Here is a 23,591-nt window from a genome sequence, read left to right as displayed (position 1 = left end):
TGCAGATGTGATTTCCAAAGGGAGTGCATGAGATGAGTTATGAGAAGAAAATCTGAGAATATATATATTTAATTTTTCTTATTTTTTTACTTTCTCTGTTTTTTATATTTTTTGATGTGCCATTGAATGTTTATAGAAGTTACATATAAATTATTACATGCATTTTGGGCCTGGATTCTCACAATTTTTTGCTGTCCCATATTATTTAACTTGGGGGAGGATCCATTTTGTGAAAAAAGAATTACAATGATGCATATATACTTCTGGATTATAGATTATGCACACAAAATCAGCAGGCTTAAAAGATGATCATTTCTTTATTTATTTAATTTATTTATTTATTTAAAAGATTTTATTTATTTATTTGACAGAGAGAGACACAGCGAGAGAGGGAACAGAAGCAGGGGGAGTAGGAGAGGGAGAAGCAGGCTTCCCGTCGAGGAGGGAGCCCGATGCGGGGCTCGATCCCAGGACCCTGGGATCATGACCTGAGCCGAAGGCAGACGCTTAACGACTGAGCCACCCAGGCGCCCCGATGATCATTTCTTTAAAAAAAGATCATTTGTACTGGTCTTTAAGATTACTGATTTGATTTTCTGTCAATGCCTTCTGTGCCTTCAAGCTATTGTACTTTAGAAAACATATTGTGTTATCCACCTAATTTTTCTGGTCATTGCCCCTTTCTTTCTCTGTTTAAGTTTATATATATTTCATATTTGTATACATTTGTGGTAGGTCTGTATGAATATGTATGTTTTTGTTTACATAAGCTCACTTACAGATTTTTTTTTCATCACCCCCTCCAGAAAGAGGTGAGAATGACAACTTTAACTCACCGGGCCCGTCGCACTGAAGTAGGCAAGAACTCTGAAAAGAAGATGGAAAGTGAGGAAGACACTAATCAAGACAGGAGTCCAGACAGTGAAGACTCTGGTGACTCTAAGGATATTCGCCTCACGCTTATGGAAGAAGTATTGCTCCTGGGACTAAAAGATAAAGAGGTAACACAGTTGGGTTTGCTAGGACTCTCCCAAAGACTCTTGAATATTGGAATGTTTTTAGGAAGTAATCTGACAGAATGTTTGTTTTTTTAAAGATTTTATTTATTTATTTGAGAGAGAGAGAATGAGAGAGAGCACATGAGAGGGGTTAGGGTCAGAGGGAGAAGCAGACTCCCTGCCAAGCAGGGAGCCCAATGCGGGACTCGATTCAGGGACTCCAGGATCATGACCTGAGCTGAAGGCAGTCACTTAACCAACTGAGCCACCCAGGGACCCCAGAATGTTTTCATTAATGCTAAGTTGTCTTTAGAACTGTGCTCTAGCCGTCTGGGTGTTGGGGGAGTTTGGGAGTGTGGCTGATGATTGGAGGATAAAATCCAGAAGTATAATTACTTGAAGTGTAATGTAATTACAAAATTCCTCCAAAATTGGAAGATATGAGAGAGTATAACACATGTAAAATTTCTGTACTTATAGTTTCCCAAGTGAGATTGATGGTGAAATAGCCTCCTGTTAAACTAAGAAAGAGGGCCCATACATTGAAATTGTCTTGAACTATGAGGAGGAAAATCTTTTAAATGACAAGACAAGAAACATGTATGATTAGCTGTTGTACAAAAATAAACAGTGGATAGGTTTCAACTTAACAATGCAGTAGAAATCTTTTTTTTAATTCATTTCTGTGGATCTTTAGAAATTAAATATCAACAACTGATAAAGGAATATTTTAATTTTAGAAAATGTTTTTAAATTAATTGCAGATTTCTCTAAGTTTTCCCTTATTAATAGAACACTTTGTAATAGAATTAGTCTTGAGATAGCAAGTCTTAACGGTAAAACCACATATTTGTTGGTTTTTCTACTGTAGTACATTATCCTCCATTTGTAATTTAACTTTTTATTGTTTTACTTTCTTCCCTCATGAAGAGGTTATGAAGAAATATAACTGTTAATATTTTTAAAAACCGGGCGCCTGGGTGGCTCAGATGGTTGAGCGTCTGCCTTCTGCTCAGGTCATGATCCCGGGGTCCTGGGATCGAGTCCCGCATCGGGCTTCCTGCTCCTTGGGAGCCTGCTTCTCCCTCTGTTTCTGTCTCTCATGAATAAATAAATAAAATCTTAAAAAAAAAAAAAAAAATTTTTAAAAACCTACTTCTTTTCCAAGAAAGCCTTTACTACATACAACAACAACAACAATAATAATAATAATAATAATAATAAAACACATTTATTATTTGCCTTGGTTTTGAAAACTTAACATATTAAAATGTTACTTTACATTAAAAAAGACTAAATTTGGCTTTGATAATTATCCTTAGCTAGTAATGAATTGACTACATTCATCTGATAACATCTGTTCTTTTCTGCATTGATTCCTCAATTTGGGATTATCCTTGTTTCTTAGACTTTACATTTTCTTTACCACTTTCCCTTCTCTATTTTTTGTCACATCAAATTACCGACTTGAACAAAACTTCCAAGACTTCTTATAGCCTGTGTATTGTTAAAATTAATATTAGGGACATGCATATATGTACTTGGCCAAGACATAGATATCAGAAAATCTTGCCTGCAAGTGTACTTTCCTGTTTGCTGAGAAAGTTGATGAAGCTCTAGTTTTATGAAAATAAAGCAAATAAAAATGCACAACTGACTCTCCAAGAGAATATCAGAGTAGGTCTGAAGATTAGGTGGTATAAATACTGTTTTGAGATGTTTACACAGTACTTAGGAAATGTGCATTGTAGAAGAGCATATTAGAACTAAAAAGCTATTTGGTTTGTTTTACTTTTGAATAGGAATGATTAATTTCCTGCTGACCCTAGATATTAGAATTTTTGCTTCTGTTTTGTAGGGAATCTAACTTTGGACTTCTTTTCATGTGTTTTTTTAGATTTATAATAGTTAATAGTTAATATAAATATAAGGAAATAGAATAAAAAATAAAGGAGCTCTGGTGAGATACTGTACAAAGATGAACAGATAATTAAGCTTTTGAATAATTACCTTTTGAGTTCTAATATTTATTTTTTTTATTTTTTATTTTTTTTAAAGTTTTTATTTATTTAACACAGAGAGACAGCGAGAGAGGGAACACAAGCAGGGGGAGCGGGAGAGGGAGAAGCAGGCTCCTGGCCTAGCAGGGAGCCTGATGTGGGACCCGATCCCAGGACCTCGGAATCATGACCTGAGCCCTAGGCAGATGCTTAACGACTGAGCCACCCAGGCGTCCCTGTTCTAATTTTATTTTTGAAAATAGTTGATAAATTACATTTTTCGCTTTCATTTGGCTTAGGAAGAAAAAGAAATGATAAATTCTTGGGTGTAAATAAATAGGAGAGGTCAAACCTTCTGATTTATTAAAGCAGTAGTGCTGTTCCAAAATGCCAATTATGTAACTATCTCTAAAAATAATAATTGATGGGGCACCTGGGTGGCTCAGTCGTTAAGCGTCTGCCTTTGGCTCAAGTCATGATCCCAGGGTCCTGGGATTTCACCCCGCATTGGGCCCCCTGCTCAGCAGGGAGTCTGCTTCTCCCTCTGCCCCTCCCATGACTCATATTCTCTCTCTCTCTCTCCCTCTCTCTCTCTTTCTCCCTCTCTCTCAAATAAGTAAAATTTTTTTAAAAAATATTGATTTCCAGCACTAATTATTTTCTTCTCACCTCCTAAACTACTCAGATTTATTTAATCATTATTTAGTGTGATTGGGGGCACCCATTATGCGCTTAGCATTACGCAAATACTGAAGTAAATGTAAAACGGTATAATATATGGTCCCTGCCCTCGTGAAACTTGTATTCCAGCTGGGGAGACAAGGCATACATACTTTTTTAAAAGTTAAGTAACCCAGGGGCGCCTGGGTGGCTCAGTTGGTTAAGCGACTGCCTTCAGCTCAGGTCATGATCCTGGAGTCCCGGGATCGAGTCGGGCTCCCCCTGCTCGGCAGGGAGTCTGCTTCTCCCTCTGACCCTCCTCCCGCTCATGCTCTCTGTCTCTCATTCTCTCTGTCTCAAATAAATAAATAAAATCTTTAAAAAAAAAAAAAAAAAAGTTAAGTAACCCAAAGGTCCATCAGCTGTGGAAGGGATAAAAATGAATTGTCCATTTATCTAAATGAGTATAAACATCTTTTCTTTTTTTTTTTTTTTTAAGATTTTATTTATTTATTTGACAGAGATAGAGCGCACAAGCAGGGTGAGTGGCAGGCAGAGGCAGAGGGAGAAGCAGGCTCCCCGCAGAGCAGGGGGAGCCCGATGCGGGACTCGATCCCAGGACCCTGGGATCATGACCTGAGCCGAAGGCAGTCGCTTAACCAACTGAGCCACCCAGGCGCCCTATAAACATCTTTTCTATACAGAATGAAAATGAACATTGTTACAAAACATGTATGAGTCTCATGTAATATTCAGTAATGGAAGCCAGACACAAAAGACATACTGTATGATTCCATGTATATAAAATTCAGGAAAACTATAGTGTTTGGGGTTGCATATTTAGATGATTAAAATTATGAAGAAAAGCAAGAAAGGGATTACCATAGTTGTTAGCACAGTGGTTACTTTTTTGTAGGGGGGTGAGAGAGGAGGAAGGTATTAGTGATTAGAAAAGAACATGAGGGGGCTTTCTGGGTACTAACAGTTTTCTGTTTCTGTACTTGGGGAAAGTTTCATGTATATTCACTTAGAGATAAATCATTGAGCTTTTTTCATTTTTGTTTCATGCACTCTTCTGTGTGTGCATTATATTTCACAGTTCAAAAGATTTCTAAAGCGGTAAACAATAGTAAAAATCCAACGAGTTTTTCCATGTTAGAACAGTAAGAGCCAAGAGAGTTGGAAGGAAGAGAGAATATAACGGGTTGGAATAGTCTGGGGAAGAATAGAAGGCAGTAAAACAAGCTGGGCCTTTAAGAACAGGTAGGATTAATGTAAATGGAGTGAAGGAAACACATTCTGGATGAGGGAACCTGAAATTATCATGAGCTTGATGAGTTTGGGAGATAATTAAGTAACCACTGACTGAAGTAGGTGGTATTCTTGGAGAACAATGAGAGTCAAAATTGGCAAATTAGATTCAGACTAGAGTGTGGCAGATTTTGAGTGCCAGGCAGAGACTTTTAGACTCTTTCCTTTATTTATTTTTATTTTAATTTCAGTGTAGTTAACATACAGTATTATATTAGTTTCAGGTATACAATATAGTGATTGAACAATTCTACACATTACTCAGTGCTCATGACAATAAGTGTACTCTTAATTCTTTTGAACTATTTCACCCATCATCCCACCCACCTCCCCTCATAATGATCAATTTTTTCTCTATAGTTACAGATTCTTTCCTTTAAGTAGGGGGATCAGCCTAATGAAAACAGCAATGCCCATTTTATTTTTCTGTCCTAAAAAGGACTTAATGATATTTTTGCTCTATGTTCTATGTGAATATATGTTTTAATATATATATAATTTCTTGTTTTCACATGGTTTGAGGTTTGTGATGTGTCAAAAAAAATCCTAAGTGTTAAGCTTTGCATCCCAAAGTCCCAAAGTTAACTTTTACTGAAGATTTCCATAAGATTCTTTGTTTAGAACCCAATATTATAATTTTTAAAAGTATATTTCTTTTAAGAAACATGGGGTGCCTGGGTGGTGGGCTTAGTTGGTTAAGCATCTGCCTTCAGGTCATGATCCCAGGGTCCTGGGATGAAGCCTCATGTCAGGCTCTGCACTCAGCAGGAAGTCTGCTTGAGATTCTCTCCCTTTCCCTCTGCTTGTGCACATTCTCTCTAAAATAAATCTTTAAAAAAAAGTAGAAAATAATGTAAAGAAACTAATATTTCAAGAATTGTAGTCCTAGGGGCGCCTGGGTGGCTCAGTTGGTTAAGCAACTGCCTTCGGCTCAGGTCATGATCCCAGGGTCCTGGGATCGAGCCCCGCATCGGGCTCCTTGCTCGGCGGGAAGCCTGCTTCTCGTCCCACTCCCCCTGCTTGTGTTTCCTCTCTCGCTGTCTCTCTCTCTGTCAAATAAATAAATAAAATCTTTAAAAAAAAAAAAAAAGAATTGTAGGCCTAGAAAAGAATGACAGGTCACATATAGTCAAATCACTTGTGAAATATTACTACCATCCCTTTCTTAAGATTCTTCTGAGGAGGGCGCCTGGGTGGTTCAGTTGGTTAAGCGACTGCCTTCAGCTCAGGTCATGATCCTGGAGTCCCGGGATCGAGTCCCACATCAGGCTCCCTGCTCAGCAGGGAGTCTGCTTCTCCCTCTGACCCTCCTCCCTCTCATGCTCTCTGTCTCTCATTCTCTCTCTCGCAAATAAATGAAAAATTAAAAAAAAAAAAAAAAGATTCTTCTGAGGAGGGGCGCTTGGGTGGCTCAGTCGGTTAAGCATCTGCCTTCGGCTCAGGTCATGGTCCCAGGGTCCTGGGATCAAGCCCTGTGTCCGGCTCCCTGCTCGGCAAGGAGTCTCCTTCTCCCTCTGCCCCTCCCCCGTTCATGCTCTTTCTTGCTCTCTCTCGAATAAATAAATAAAATCTTAAAAAAAAAGATTCCTCTGAGGGATAGCTGCCATAGAATGAATGATTTTGGGGGTTTTTTCCTTAAGATTATTTATATGGGATGCCTGGGTGGCTCGGTCGGTTAAGCGTCTGCCTTCAGCTCAGGTCATGATCCCAAGGATCCTGGGATTAAGTCCTGCATCGGGCTCCTTGCTCAGCGGGGAGCCTGCTTTTCCCTCTCCCTTCCACTCCTGCTGCTTATGCTCTTTCTCTCTCTCTGTCTGACAAATAAATAAAGTCTTTTAAAAAAAAAAAGATTATTTATTTGAGAGAGAGAGAGACAGAGACAGAGTGCAAGAGCCAGGGGAGAAACAGAGGGAGAGGAACCAGCAGACTCTGCACTGAGCCCAGAGCCCGAAGCCTGAAGTGGGGCTTGATATCACACCCCTGAGATCACAACTGGAGCTGAAACCAAGAGTCAGACACTTAACCCAGGGGTGCCTGGGTTGCTCAATCGTTAAGCATCTACCTTCGGCTCAGGTCATTATCCCAGGGTCCTGGGATCAAGCCCTGCATCGGGCTCCCTGCTTAGCAGGAAGCCTGCTTCTCCCTCTCCCACTTCTCCTGCTGGTGTTCCTGCTCTCGCTGTGTCTCTCTCTGTCAAATAAATAAAAAAAAAAAGAGTCAGACTTAACCCACTACACCACCCAGATGCCCCAAGGGTCAACTATTTTAAAACTATTCTGTGGCAAGGGGCACCTGGGTGGCTCAGTCAGTTAAGCATCTGACTCTTGGTTTTGTCTTGGATCATGATCTCAGGATTTTGAGATCAAGCCCCGCTTGGGCCTCCAGGCTCAGCGAAGAGTCTGCTTAAGACTCTTCCTCTGCCCCTCCACACCACACGCTCACCTTCTCCCCCCACCCTTTCTCAAATAAATAAATAAATATTGAAAAAAATACAGTTGACCCTTAAACAACATGGGGGGTAGGGGTACCTACTACCCATACAGTTGAAAATCCATGTATAACTTTTTGCTCCCCCAAAACTTAGCTACAGATAGCCTACTATTGTTTAAGGGTCAACTGTATTAAGCTTTACTGTCTTGTGAAAATAATTGAGAAATCTAAGTATATGTTGAAGAGTCTGACCTTTTAAGCACATTTAAAATTAGATGTTATCAGGGGCCTCTGGTTGGCTCAGTTGGTACAGCATGAGACTCTTGATCTCAAGGTTTTGAATCAAGCCCCACGTTGTGCATGGAGCCTACTTAAAAAAATAAAATAAAATGAGGGCACCTGGGTGGCTCAGTCGTTAAGCGTCTGCCTTCGGCTCAGGTCATGATCCCAGGGTCCTGGGATCGAGTCCCACATCGGGCTCCCTGCTCGGCAGGAAGCCTGCTTCTCCCTCTCCCACTCCCCCTGCTTGTGTTCCTGCTCTCGCTATCTCTCTCGCTGTCAAATAAATAAATAAAAATCTTTAAAAAATAAAATAAAATAAAATAAAATGAAAATAAAATTAAGATCTCAGTTCAATAACACTGCCCTCAACTGAGAAAATTAAACTTGAGCACTACCCTGACCAAAACAATATAGATTTATTTTCTGTTGAAATCAAGATCCTATTTATTTGTCATTATTGCCTTTGGTGGAAGTTTTAATATAGATATTATTGACTCATGGACAGTTAATGCTTTAGTTACATTGCTAGGATATTTAAAACTTCTCCTTTATGAAATCTTAAATTAAGTTACTTAGAGGAGCGAGCCTATTAATGCTTTTGACTTTTGGCAGTAATCTTTTTAGTTTGTGGATAGTGTTTTAACCCTAAAAAGAAAGCAACGCTTTCTCCTAGTAATGCTATTTATTGAATACTTATGTGCTGTGACATAAAAGGTTTTAATCCTATTTCTCATGTCGCTGCAGTCAAAATTGGCAGGAAGTATTGCTCATTGGAATTATGGAAATAGATTTTCATTCATTTGTTTGGTTACCAAAAACTTACTGAATGTCGCATATATATAAAGTGCTAGATATTGAAAGAGAACAAAGACAATTGTCCCGGCTTTTGAGATCATTTATAGTCTAGTGGGATAAGAGTGGCTGGAGAGGTTGGGAAGGGGATCAGGAATGTTAGCAGACCATTGCAGTACATGTGATGTGTGTGTGACTGTGTTCTGCATACTGAGTGAACAAAGAGGAAAGATACCTAACCCAGATGGGTGGTGGAAAGAGCTAGTTGGAGAGGGGAGGAAAGAGATACTGGGAAAGAATTCTGGGAGGTGATAACTCTTAACTTGAATTCTGAAGATGAGCAAGAGTTAGTTTGTGAAGAGAAACAGGTTCTAGGAAAAAAAAATCAGCTGAATGTATGTGATAATTTCAGTGATTTGCAACTGGAATAACCACAGATATTTGAAAGCATCTCATCTCCTTTACTTTTTTTTTTTTTTTTTTTTTAAAGATTTTATTTATTTATTTGACAGAGAAAGACACAGCGAGAGAGGGAACACAAGCAGGGGGAGTGGGAGAGGGAGAAGCAGACTCCCTGCTGAGCAGGGAGCCCGATGCGGGACTCGATCCAGGGACTCCAGGATCATGACCTGAGCAGAAGGCAGTCGCTTAACCAACTGAGCCACCCAGGCGCCCCATCTCATCTCCTTTAAATGAACTCAGATGTTTTGAAACTGAACTACCAGAACTTAGCTGGACATTCAGTATTCAGTCATGTATTTGCTAAGTCATGTATATGCTAAATATAGCATATCTAGAAAAAAATATAAAACACATATTTACAACTTAACAAGTAATTTTAAAGCACTCACTCACATAACCACCACCAAAAGAACATTATCAGCATTGTGGGGTCATCCTCTTCCTCCCTTCCCTAATCACATGCTGCCTCACCTCCCTATATTTCTCAAATGTGTGTGTATATTCCTAAACAATGTATTTTAGTTTTGCCTGTTTTTAAACTGTATGTTCTTGGGTTGATACTGTTAGGTATTTTTTTATTCAGTATGATGTTCGAGATTCATTGCACTATTCATTCAATCTACTGGTTAACAGTAGAGTCCATTATAAACAGTGCCTCTAAGACTGTTCTTGTACTTATCAGTTATTTTCTTTCAAACAATGCCACTACTCATACATATAGAAAAATGATATGGGGCACCTGGGTGGCTCAGTCAGTTAAGCATCTGCCTTCGGCTCGGGTCATGATCCCGGGGTCTTGGGATCAAGCCCCGCATCGGGCTCCTTGCTCAGTGGGAAGCCTGCTTTTCCCTCTCCCTATGCCTGCTGCTCCCCCTGCTTGTGCTCTCTCTCTCTTTCTCTGTCAGATAAATAAATAAAATACTTAAAAAGAAAAATGATAAATCAGACTGGATAAAACTTACAAGTTATAAATATAAAATATGTTAATGCTCAACTTTTTCAAGCTACTAATGATCACCCATCAGTTTTAATTCACTCATTATAACTTATTAGCAACGGGAGATTAGAAGGACAAGCTTTTTTAAAGCTGGTAAAAAAATTTTGGTGAACTAATCAATAAACTTTAAAAAAAAAAATCACAAGAAGTCAGTATACAACTTGTCAATGACTGGCTATCAATGGAGAAAACTACTCCTCTTAAAAAGTTGCTCAGTCCTAAAACATTTTATTAAAATCAAAAGATTAAAAGTCTCATTTAGTTCACTGCTTGGGCTTTTAGTTTCCTGATTGCACAAAATGAACAATAAATCCCTTGTTAGTAGTTATTGCCATTGTGAATAGGGCAAGTGTATCAGAAGGACTTGTTTGTCAGGTTTTTTGTGGTTTTTATTAACATAAGCTGTTAAAAAAAAAAACTTTTGTTTTATTATATCCATTCATATAACCCCCCATAGTTAATTTACTGTGGGTACAAAAGGAAATAAACTGGGAGACCAAAGTCCTATTTTAACAGTAGGAAATATAGTTTAAGCTATTTAATTGAGAGCTTGCCTCTCCCTATCCCCCAACCCCTAATTGTACACTCTTCTCTTCCAAAATATCTGGCATAGATATCAAAATAAAAACCACTTACTTATATTTGGACCTTTGGCTGTAGCCACTGAACCTATAAATTTGATGTGAGCCATTCCATGTCTTTTGTGTCCTCCTTCATTTTTTTTTGTTTGTATAACTTAGAGTTTTCAAAACATTTTGCACTTTCTCACTTTGTCTTGCTTGATCCTACGGGGCAAATATTGTCTTCTCTTTATGAAAGCAAAGTTAGGTGGTTAATTGGCCAATAAGTGGTGGAATTTATGTTCAACCTGACTCTAAAGATAGTTGTTAAAAGGACATGCTTGCAAAGCATGTATACATATTTTTCTGTATTTCTTGCTGAACAAAGAGAATTAATTATTCAGGATTGCTAATGCTTAATGGAAACCCAAGAATTTCATCTCCTAGGATAGCTTCATATGGAGCTTAACTTTGTATCTCCTAGTAAGATAAAAGATTATTACGTTCTGCAGTAATATTTGGCACGAGTTATTTTTTCAAGTCTTATTCACAGCTTTATTTCAATGTTTAATACTCTAGCAAAGCTCACTCTGTTCTGTGTTATTTGTTTGTTTTTTTAGCAAAGCTCACTCTTAAAGATTTTGGGATTCCATAAAAAATATTAAGTTGACATCAGTAATGGCAAACTAAGGGAAAGTATCACTTAGCAAGTCTGGATGATACGGTTTTGTTTTATATTTCATCCCATTACCTCACAATTTAAGGAGGAAATATGAAAGTCTTATACATTTTTTTCTCTTTTCTTTCTTCTGTCAAACAAGATATTCTGGTCATAAGGAAAAATAAGTCCAAGTAAGAAGTTTAAAGAACCCAATTTGCAAAATGAAAAATGTTTAAAGAAGCAGTAAATATGAGACACCTGGGTGGCTCAGTTAAGTGTCTGCCTTCGGCTCAGGTCATGATCCTGGGGTCCTGGGATCGAACCCCACATCGGGCTCCTTCCTCAGTGGGGAGTCTGCTTCTCCCTCTGCCTGCTGCTCTCTCTCTCTCTGACAAATAAATAAAATCTTTTAAAAAATTATTTAAAAAGCAGTAAATAATATTTATTATAACCATATCTTTAGAAAGTTTAGTGTATAATTAAATAGGCATTTTATATTTTTCTTCTCAGTTCACAATGCCAGCCATAGATTACAACCCATGTCATATATCTTCATTATAGAAGGAGTGGGCTATTATTATTATTTTTTTTTATTTGACAGAGACAGAGACAGCGAGAGTGGGAACACAAGCAGGGGGAGTGGGAGAGGGAGAAGCAGGCCTCCCGCTGAGCAGGGAGCCCGATGTGGGGCTCAATCCCAGGACCCTGGGATCATGACCTGAGCCGAAGGCAGCCGCTTAACGACTGAGCCACCCAGGCGCCCAGGAGTGGGCTATTATACTAAAAAGAAGAAATGAATAGATAGTGTACTTTTTTCTTTAATTTTAAAACTTAAGTTTCTTCTAGGTTTTTCAGCAGGAGTATATTGTGTTAAGTTTGCTAGGGCTGCCATAACAAAACACCACAGACTGACTGGCTTAAACAATAGAACTTTTTTTTCCCCCCACAATTCTGGATGCTTGAAGTCCAAGATTAAGTTTCTCCTGGGGCCTCTCTGTTCATCTTCTCACTGTGTCGCTACGTGGTTTTTCTTCTGTGCGTGTATCCCTAATGTCCTTGTGTCCAAATTTCCTCCTTCTATAAGGAGATTGGATTAAGGCCCACCTAACAGCTTTATTTAACCTAATCACCTCTTTCAAGGCATTATCTCCAAATACAGTCATGTTCTGAGGTATTAGGGGTTAGGGTTTCAATATATGGATTCTGGGGAGACACAGTTCACCCTGTAACAATGATTTAGAAAGGTTTGAGAGGAAATAGAAAGATTTTGGAGATAATTTTGTAATTATTTACTTATATGCACCTGGAGTGCAGTTTACCCTCAGGAAGTGTTATTAAAACTATATAATGATGTGATTTTTCCTTCAGTTCAAGTCAGCCAACATTTATTGAGCACCTGCTCTGTCCAAGGCACTGAGTAAAATAAGGAAAAAGAGAAGTAATTAAGATGTGTTTATATTTCCTCAAGAAGCATTTGAATCTGATATGGGAGAAAAGATATGTATACAATAACCATACTACTAGATACAATATGTCAGTGCTATAAGAAAGGTACAAAAAGTGCTATAAGAACATGCAAGAGGGGGGGAAAAAACATGGAAAAGGAGGAAATTCCTTGGAGGTTACTCTTTACTTTCATTGTTTGTCCTCCCTATTCACAGTTGTCCAGAAGGTTTAAATGGGAATGGGGGAAAAAAAAAATGAAACAATGGTTTTCAGGCTTCCATGTATTCATTGGTAGATTGTGCTCACCCTATGTTGCTATTATTGACTTTAAAAAATATATATGTCTGGGCGCCTGGGTGGCTCAGTTGGTTGAGAGACTGCCTTCGGCTCAGGTCATGATCCTGGAGTCCCGGGATTGAGTCCCGCATCGGGCTCCCTGCTCGGCGGGGAGTCTGCTTCTCCCTCTGACCCTCCCCCCTCTCATGTGCTCTCTCTCTCTCATTCTCTCTCTCAAATAAATAAATAAAATCTTAAAAATATATATATATGTCTAAGATAAAAATAATAGCTTTATTTTTATTATTTTAAAAGCAAAATAGGGGTGCCTTGGTGACTCAGTGGGATAAGCATTTGCCTTCGGCTCAGGTCATGATCTCAGGGTCCTGGGATCCAGTCCTGCATTGGGCTCTGCTCAGTGTAGAGTCTGCTTCTCCCTCTGCCCTTCCCTCCTCCCCCACTCACTCTCTCTCAAATAAATAAGTAAAAAATCTTTAAAAATTTTTTTTTAAAAACAAAATATGTTTATACTAAAAAATTCAGAAGTCTACATGAGAGAACTTAGTGATAGGGGAATGAGATATGTGGATATATGCATTTGTCAAAACTAACTTAACATCTGTGCATTTCACTCTATAAATTATACCTCAATTTTTTATTTTATTTTTTTTAAGATTTTATTTATTTATTTGACAGAGAAAGAGAGAGGGAGAGCACAGCAGGGGGAGTGGCAGGCAGAGGGAGAAGCAGACTCCCAGGCACCACCCAGGTACCCTACCTCAATTTTTTATAAAAAGTTTAAAGAAAATAAAAATCACCCATAATGTCACCACTGAAAGATTACTGCTATTAAAATATTTTTATGAGGTGCCTGGGTGGCTCGGTCGTTAAGCGTCTGCCTTCGGCTCAAGTCATGATCCCGGGGTCCTGGGATCAAGCCCCGCATCGGGCTCCCTGCTCAGCGGGAAGCCTGCTTCTCCCTCTTGCACTCCCCCTGCTTGTGTTCCCTCTTTGGCTGTCTTTCTTTCTGTCAAATAAATAAAACCTTTAAAAAAAATTTTTTTATATATGCTTATAGACTATTTTCTGTGCATATATATACACAGAGATGCATAATTACCAAAAAATTGATCATATCAGACAAAGATTTCTGGTCTTCTGGTCTGTCATCTTCCCAGAATCCCCACATTTGTCTTTTGCTACCTTCCCTATAGTTCGTTTTAATTTAAATTCTGCATTTCCTGGGGCTCCTGGGTGACTCGGTTGTTTAAGCATCTGACTCTTGATGTCAGCTCAGGTTATGATTCAGGGTCCTGGGAGCCAGTCCTAGGTCAGCTCCACGCTCAGCATGGAGTCTGATTGAGAGTCTCCCTTTCCCTCTGCCCCTCTCCCTCCTCACACTCTCTCTCCTTCTCTCTCTCTCTCTCTCTCAAATAAATAAATCTTGGGGCACCTCGGTGGCTCAGTTGGTTAAGCGTCTGCCTTCAGCTTGGGACGTGATCCCAGGGTTCTGGGATTGAATCCCACGTCGGGCTCCCTGCTCAGTGGGGAGCCTGCTTCTCCCTCTCCTCCCTGCTCGTGCTCGCTCTCGCTATCTCTGTCTCTCTCTCTCAAATAAATAAATTAAAATCTTTTTTAAAAAATTAAAAATAAATAAATCTTAAATAAATTCTGCATTTCCTTTTAAAGCCCATCACAAATCCAGTGATGAAACATCACCAAACAATGACCTTCCCATTCTTTAAGTTCCCTTGCATTTATCTACCAATGTGCTTAGTTACTGTATTTTCTTATTTTCTGATAGGCATTGTTTAAAAACAGGACTTGGAATCAGATATATCTACATTCAGATTCAAAGTCTACCACTTAGGGGCACCTGGGTGGCTTAGTTGGTTAAGTGTCTGCCTTTCCCTCGGACCTGGGATCAAGCCCTGCATCGGGCTCCCTGCTCAGCAGAGAGCCTGCTTCTCCCTCTCTCTCTGCTGCTCTGCTTGTGCTTTCTCTCTCTCTCCTCAAATAAATAAATATTTTTAAAAAATTACTATTTAAAAAAAAAGTCCAGCACTTACTAAATACTCGATTTGGCTTCGCTTTCGACATTTTTCTCTTTATTTTTTTAAAAGATTTATTTTATTTGAGAGAGAATGCTTGTGCTGGAGAGTGAAGGGAAGGGTGGAGGGAGAGGGAGAGAATCTTCAGGCTTTTTCTTTTTTTTTTTACTTTTTTTTTTTTATTAAAGATTTTATTTATTTATTTGACAGAGAGAGACACAGTGAGAGAGGGAACACAAGCAGGGAAGTGAGAGAGGGAGAAGCAGGCTTCCCGTGGAGCAGGGAGCCCGATGCGGGGCTCGATCCCAGGACCCCGGGATCACGACCTGAGCCGAAGGCAGACGCTTAACGACTGAGCCACCCAGGCGCCCCAGGCTTTTTTTTTTTAATATTTTATTTATTTATTTGTCAGAGAGAGAGCGAGTGCACAAGGAGGGGGAGTTGCAGAGGCAGATGGAGAAGCAGGCTTCCCGCGGAGCGGGGAGCCCAATGCAGGGCTCAATCCCGGGACCCTGGGATCATGACCCAAGCCGAAGGCAGACGCCTAACGACTGAGCCACCCAGGCACCCCAGGCATTTATTTTTTTTAAGATTTTAAAAAATCCTTCAGTAGGGAGCATGATGTGGAGCTCGATCCCAGGACCCTGGGATCATGACCTGAGCTGAAGGCAGATGCTTAACCAACTGAGCCACCTAGGCAACCCCAAGCAGACATTTTTTATAACTGGTTTGTTTGAATCCGGAGCCAAATAAGGTCCACATATACATAGCTTTATGTTTTTCAAAAGCTCTTTTTTTAACCTTAGTGGGGCTTTTTAGTGAACAGTATTTTGTGACAAAGAAAAGCAATATTCAGTTTAACCTCAATTACCCTTTTATGTAAAAGTCAAATAACATTACACTTATCATCTTTTTAACAAAATGGAATCAATATTCTAGTTGTGCTATTTTTTTTTTTAAGATTTTATACTTATTTTTAGAGAGAGAGCAGGGGGAGGGTAGAAGGAGAGAGAATCTCAAGCAGACTCCACGCTGAGTGTGGAGCCAACCTGGGGCTTGATCCCAGGACCCTGAGATCATTACCTGAGCTGAAATCAAGACTTAGATGCTTAACCGACTGAGCCACCCAGGCGCCCCTCATATTGCTATTTTAAAAGTAAAATGTAATAAATATAATTTTACTTAAATTTAGCATAAGAAAAAGAAAATGAAGTGAAACTGATGGAATTACTGAACTTCAGACATTTCTTTATTATAAGAGGTATCTCCTAAAACACTACTTTCTAAGCTTAAGAAAGATTATTAAGAGGTTGGGGTCATTTTTTTCTAACTAAATGTTTCAATATTGGACAATATCCAGCTGACTTCTTGCTATAAAAAATAAAAGTTAATATATCTCCTACACTTGCTCCCATCTTTATTCCTTTACTTCCCGGTTTTTAAATTATAAATTTATATGGTTATTTTTAATTGAAATATAATTGACATATAACATTAGTTTCAGGTACACAACATAATGATTCAGTATTTGTATACATTGTGAAATGATCTCTATGGTAAGTCTAGTTAACATCCATCACCACACAATTACAAATTTTTTTTCTTGTGATGAGAACTCTCAGCAACTTTCAAATATATGGTACAGTATTATCAACTATAGTCATCATGCTGAGCATTACATCTCCAAGACCTATTTATTTTATAACTGGAAATTTGTACCTTTTAACAACGCCCTCACTCCCTACCCCTGCCAATCCCTGGTTTGTTTTTAGTTCCACATATAAGTGAGATTACACAGTATTTCTTTGTCTTATTTTACTTTATTTATGGAGCATTTATACATGTCAGATTCTGAGTTAAATATTTTATATATGTAATTTAATTCTCACAATAGCACTATGAAGTCAGTATTATCTCTATAAAATATCTCTATAAAATAAAATAAGTGTTAAGTAGGGCACCTGAGTGGCTCAGTCAGTTGAGCATCCGACTCTTGATTTTGGCTCAGATCATAATCTCAGGGTCGTGAGATCGAGCCCCAAGTCAGTCTCCACACTGGGCAAGGAGTCTGCTTAAGATTCTCTCGCTCCCGGGATGCCTGGGTGGCTCAGTTGGTTAAGATTCTCTCACTCCCTCTTCCTCTGCCCCTCTGCCCCTCCCCTCCCTCTCTCCCCCTCTCTCTATGTATGTATGTATGTATATATGTAAACATATACTTATATGTATGTATATATATAAACAGGAACAGTCAGTTAAGCAGCTGACCCTTGGTTTTGGCTCAGATCATAACATCAGGGTCATGAGATCCAGCCCCGCTTTGGGCTCCACGCTCAGTACAGAGTCTGCTTGAGTTTCTCTCTCCCTTCCTCTCTGTCTCTCCCCCACCCAATGTGTGCATGCTCTCTCTCTCTCTCTCAAAATAAGTGAATCTTTAAAACTATATATGTATGTATTAAACAATTGGTAGAACTTGAAGACTCACTGAATATTTGATAAAATTAAGGAATTCTTGTTAATTTTTAAAAATTCTTATTAATTTTTAGGTGTGATACTGGTATTACAGTTTTTTTTTTTTTAAACCTTCCTGCCTTGGGGAAAGCATGGTAAAATTTATAGATGATATGTTAACTTGGATTTATACTGAAATAATCTGGTGAGCAGGGAGAGTTATAGAAGAGAGATGATTATATTGGTAGCTGTTAAAGCTAGATGATGGATATATAGAGGTTCATGGTCTCTCCACTTCGTGTGTGTTGGGAACATTAAGCCAAAAATGTTAAAAAGAAAGAAAAATGATGTTTTCTTAACCACATGATTCCATTTTACACAATATCCTATTGACTCCCTGTTCTGAAAGATGATGAAATTACCACTCTCAGTTTGTTCTACCTCTATTCCCCAGTGTTTTGTGAAAACTTGTAATATATACATTTTGTCATTTCATAATTCACACAAAGCTATTCTTTGAAGGAAAGCTCCAAAATTGAAGTTGGGGAAGAAGCATATGGGAAAATTAGTGGTTAGGAGAGAAGAAATGTATATTGTATGTATAAAGAAAAATCTGGTTTTACATAAGATAATAGGATGATGAAATTTCTGAGTCATTTTAATTTTTTATAATTTTTTTCTTTCCAAATTTTCTAAAATATATCTGTACTACTTTTTAATCAGGGAGAAAGCTGTTTGAAAACAAAATGAATCAGCATTTACTTAAGTTTTGCTCTTCTGAGATTTGATGCCGTAATTGCCTTAAAGTGTTTCTAAATCTATTTTAAATTATTTGAGAGTTGTGGGGAAATAGATTTAGAGTTACATATGTGTTTTCAGATTTTTACTCCCTTTTCTCAGCTATCTATTTTCTTTTCTCTTTGGATAGTGTGTAGCACTATCCTTTTTTCTCATAAGTAGCAAATTGTGGGAAAAGAAAGGCATGTAAGTTACTGGTTTTGGTGCTATAATCACTTTTAAATTTTTTAGAGTAAAAAATTAAGCATATTTTTGTTGGCAGTGAGATTTAAAGCTTATGTAGGAATATATAAAGATTACCAGTTGCTTTCCTTTATTTTGAATTTCTTTTTCGCCGATAAGGCATTATCATGGGGTTTTTTTTCCTGAACTTTTTTTTTTAACTTTTTTTTTTTAAGATTTTATTTATTTATTTGAGAGAGAAAGAATGAGACAGACAGCGTGAGAGGGGGAGGGTCAGAGGGAGAGGCAGACTCCCCGCCGAGCAGGGAGCCCGATGCAGAACTCGATCCCGGGACTCCAGGATCATGACCCGAGCCAAAGGCAGTCACCCAACCAACTGAGCCACCCAGGCACCCTTTTTCCTGAACCTTTGATAATAGCTTTATCTTAAGAAAAACCTCAGCTGGTGTTGAGAAAATTAATAAACTGATCATTATGACTAGCTTTGTATATTTCACCCAACTTCCTGAATAAGCCTGAAAGGATATAATCTTCATGAAGTTGATTGAGAAATTTTGTCCATTTGTTTAGTCCATCCTTAGTCATGCTGAAATCATGTGTTAAACCGGAATAACATCCAGGTCACAGTTCCTCCTTCCCCATTATGATTAAGCAGAGTGAGTTTTTAATGCTTAATCTCTTTTATGAAATGTCTCTATTGGCTATGTGGACATAGAAATATTAACTGGAGTTAGAATGAATCACATTGCTTTATAAAAGAGGAACTTAATTCAAATCTTGGAAGCTAATATTTCAGTAGAGCACTTTAAAGAAAAACAGTACATTTACTATTTTTAAAGTAAATTTTAGAGAGGGCGCCTGGGTGGCTCAGTTGGTTAAGCGACTGCCTTCGGCTCAGGTCATGATCCTGGAGTCCCGGGATCGAGTCCCGCATCGGGCTCCCTGCTCAGCAGGGAGTCTGCTTCTCCCTCTGACCCTCCTCCCTCTCATGCTCTCTGTCTCTCATTCTCTCTCTCTCAAATAAATAAATAAAATCTTTAAAAAAAAAATTTTAAAAAGTAATTTTTAGAGAAAAAAATTAGTTTTGCTTGTATAATTTTCTGATAATTCTTTTTTTTCTGGTAATTCTTGACATCCCCTAGAGATCATTACACAGACATTGGGCATATAGAAAAGGCTTTAAGAAGACACAGTAAGGGGATGCCTGGGTGGCTTAGTTGGTTAAGCATCTGCCTTTGGTTCAGGTCATGATCCCAGGGTCCTGGAGAGGAGTCTCGCATTGGGCTCCTTGCTCCTGCTTCTCCCTCTGCCTGTCTGCTCCCCCTGCTTGTGCACTGTCTCTCTCTCTGACAAATAAATAAAATCTTAAAAAAAAAAAAAAGACACAGTAAGATTCCTTTTCTCGTGGAAGGTGAAGCAGTTTTAATATTGAATCTTCAGATTTGGAGAGAGGGAAAGATTTTTTTCTGAGATTTTTCCTAATAAAATGATGTTTTGTCAGTGTATGTAACTTGGAAAAATTAGAAAACCATTTTTTAAAGCAGCCTTATTTTTTAAAGTAAGGTATTTTACGTAATTGTGATAATCTTGAATATACAATTATGTATTTGGCTGTTTTTCATTAAACTTTATCATAAGATTTTTCTTTTTTTGTTTTCTCTCTTTTTTTAAAAAAAATTTATTTTTAAATAATCTCTACACCCAACATTGAGCTCGAATTTACAGCCCCAAGATCAAGAGTCGCATATTCCACCAACTGAGCCAGCCAGGCGCCCCTACATAAGAATTTTTCTAACATTATTTTTAAAACTCCTTGTTAGCATAGTTTTTAATGATGCTTTAAGTTTTTTTGTTTTCTGTCCTTTTTATCCCAAGCAGGCAACTTTAAAATCTTTAACTTTCAGAGTTGTTTTAAGGCGTGTCTTTAAGGAAGTTCGAATAAAGAATACTTGACTAGATAGAAATTCAGCATAAAATGTTGACTGTCTGAATTTATTAAAGTCTGATTGCCTGGAGTGCCTGGGTGGCTCAGTCTGTTAAGCATCTGTCTTCAGCTCAGATCATGATCTTGGGGTCCTGGAATCAAGCCCCGTGTCGGGTTCCCCACTCAGCGGGGAGTCTACTTCTCCCTCTGCCCTTCCCCCTGCTTGTGCTTTCTCTCTCTCTCTCTCTCTCAAATAAAATCTAAAAAAAAAAAGACATCTCATTGCCCTACCTTTTATAAGAACAAAATGACATTATCAAAAGTGTAAATATGTGGGGCACCTGGGTGGCGCAGTATGTTAAGCATCCAACTCTTGGTTTTAGCTCAGGTTGTGATCTCGGGATCCTGGGATGGAGCCCCAAGTCACACTCCTGGCTCAGTGGGGAGTCTGCTTAGGACTTTCTCTCCCTCTCCTTCTGTCCCTCTGCCCCTCACCACCCCCCACCACCATGCCCGTGCGTCTCTCTCTCAAATAAATAAATAACTCTTTTTTAAAAAATGTAACTATGTATAATCTTTGACCCCAAAATTTCTTCTAGGAAGAACACACAATGAGTATGTCTTCATAGCATTTTGTTGGTAATGACAAAAAATTTTAAGCAAATGTACACCAGTAAAGTCTTGAATAGATAAATTATAGTACATCTAAAGTGCAATACTATGTAGCCATTACGATGAATGAGGTAGATCTGTATTTACTCATGTGGGAAGATAGCCAAAATAATGGTTAACTGAGAAAGTTGCCACTCAGTATGATCTTGTTTCTGTAAATAATAATAAAGATAGAATATGTACATAAAATCTAGAAAGTACACACTAGACTTATCCCCTCCGGATAAACTTTCACTTTGTAAGTTATCCATTTCTATAATAAGATCTTTTTTCCTTTCTTTTTTTACAATCATTTATTACACTTCTAATTAAGACAAAGTTCACTATTCAAAGATCTCATTCTGCCAAGTCTTCAAGATTCTCTGTTGGTCATGAGGCAATGTGCGATTCCATTTGTTTTAGTAGATCCTAAAATTTTCCTCTTTCTCTTTTCCCTCGTGTGTATAGCCTTTGGTAACTACATTTAATGACTGAATGGTGAACTTTATTTTTTTTAAATATCTTTTTTTTTAAAGATTTTACTTATTTATTTGACAGTGAGAGAGGGAACACAAGCAGGGGGAGTGGGAGGGGGAGAAGCAGGCTTCCCAGTGAGCAGGGAGCCTGATGCAGGGGATGCGGGGCTCGATCCTAGGACCTGGGATCATGACCTGAGCTCTTAACAACTGAGCCACCCAGGTGCCCTGAATGGTGAACTTCAGTATGCATGTGCTAGATCATCCTGCATAGTAAAGCATTGGCCCTTTAACAAAGAATCTTTATTATAGATGTTTTGAGAATTCACCAGTACAGCTGGATATATTTATTTAGAAGAATATGGACCTTATAATTATAACTATTTCTTTAAACTCCACATGTGTATTTTTAAGCTTTTTTCTATTATGATGCTTGACTCAATAAAAAGAAAGTTTAAAAAAAACCCATTTGGGTAGTTTTACATTAGATGCTATGATGGGAATGATATTAAAAAACATAATTTCTACATCCTGCTCTTCATTGTTTCTTTATTTACAGTGCTTCTCATTTACAGTTCTGTTGACAATCTGACATCACTGTTACTGTAACAGAAGTAACGTGGTCAAGAAGAAATGAAAAAACAAACAAATTAGTTTCCTCTAATTGCTTTAATACTGGCAGATGTGTTTGCACACCTGTTGAGATTTATAAAATCACCAAGATTATATAAAAGTTATGCCTAAATAAATTATGTATCCTGAAGAAAGTTATAGTTTAACCTTAATTAGGCAGCTGAGTTGCATAAAACCAAGGATTAATCTTTTAAAAAGTCTGCTCCCTCCTTAAAGAGGCAGGTAGAGGCAGAACTGATCCCAGCTTTGAATCTAAGATCAGGTCCACAGGAAATATGGATAGGTTTAGGGATGTATATGGTTCAAACTGAGCTTTTGCCAGGTTAACATATTTACTTTCAATCATAAATTTATGCTGTGAAGAAACATTGAGAAATACTATGTATTAGTCCAGTACTCTCTCCTTAAGGAATTTAGAGTCTACTGAGGGCAGCTGATTACAGTGTGATTAATGATAAGGGATAAGTATATATAGGCACACCCAGGTGGGGAACCTAACCTTGAGGGTGGAGTAGAAGGAAAGACATTGTTAGAGAAGGTACATGGGAGATGTGATCCCTGTACACAGTCCTTTTTTTTTTTTTAAGATTCTTTTTATTTTTTTTTTTTATTTGAGAGAGAGAGAATGAGAGAGAGCACATGAGAGAGGGGAGGGTCAGAGGGAGAAGCAGACTCCCTGCCGAGCAGGGAGCCTGATGCGGGACTCGATCCAGTGACTCCAGGATCATGACCTGAGCCACCCAGGCGCCTCCCTCTACACAGTCCTTAAGAACAAGGGGGAATTGGGGAAAGAAGGGTACTGGTTCTTCTGGACAGAGAGCAATGTGTACAAAGGCCAGTAGGTAAAAATGATATATTAAGAGTACTTAAAATAGTTCTGGGGGCGCCTGGCTGGTTCAGTCTGAGAAGCATGCAGTTCTTGATCTCGGGGTTGTGAGTCTGAGCTTCACATTGGATTTAGATATTACTAATAAAATAAATTTTAAAATCTTTATTAAAGGAGGGACATCTGGGTGGCTCAGTCATTAAGCGTCTGCCTTCGGCTCAGGTCGTGATCTCAGGGTCCTGGGATCGAGCCCCTTGGGCTCCGTGCTCCGCGGGAAGCCTGCTTCTCCCTCTCCCACTCCCCCTACTTGTGTTCCCTCTCTCGCTGTGTCTCTGTCAAATAAATAAATAAAATCTTTATTAAAAAAAAATAGTTCTGGAAAGCTGAGCATAGTGTTCTAGGGGAAAGAGGCCAGGGAGAGACCAGTGAGTAGCCTCTTGGCTCGAGTGTTATACTAAGGAATTTGGACTTGACTGGGAGAAGCATTGCAAAGATTTTTAAATAGAGGGGAAGAGAGTTATATCATTATTAGATCTGAGCATAAAGATCATCCTGGCTGTAATGGGAAAACTGGAATTAGAAGACCTCCATCTCTGGCAGTATAGTGGTCAGATATTAAGTCTTGAATAAACATAATTTCTAAAGTACTGTTGGACCTTTGGAAATTAAGAAATCTTCGGGGTCGGGTGCCTGGGTGGCTCAGTTGGTTAAGCGACTGCCTTCGGC

At 38.5% G+C, this 23,591-nt stretch overlaps 1 protein-coding gene across 2 annotated transcripts in view; it reads left to right on the top strand.

Annotated features, from left to right (window-relative positions):
- The window catches only part of GOLPH3L (golgi phosphoprotein 3 like), a 42,102-nt gene that overhangs the window by 1,395 nt on the left and 17,116 nt on the right, over nucleotides 1-23,591 (top strand). For both annotated transcript variants that reach the window (XM_045896709.3, XM_064588494.1), the window contains exon 2: nucleotides 807-1,001. In XM_045896709.3, the coding sequence (XP_045752665.1) occupies nucleotides 819-1,001 (183 nt within the window). In that variant the 5' untranslated portion in view covers nucleotides 807-818. The remainder of the gene's footprint in view (nucleotides 1-806; nucleotides 1,002-23,591) is intronic.

The sequence above is a fragment of the Mirounga angustirostris genome, unplaced genomic scaffold (genome assembly GCF_029215605.1).
Source record: "Mirounga angustirostris isolate CCGP_5_RB_7025 unplaced genomic scaffold, mMirAng1.0.hap1 SCAF_4, whole genome shotgun sequence".
In the NCBI taxonomy this organism is placed as follows: Eukaryota; Metazoa; Chordata; class Mammalia; order Carnivora; family Phocidae; genus Mirounga; species Mirounga angustirostris.
The sequence above is the reverse complement of the archived record's forward strand: the minus strand, read 5'-3'. Positions and strand labels throughout refer to the sequence as shown.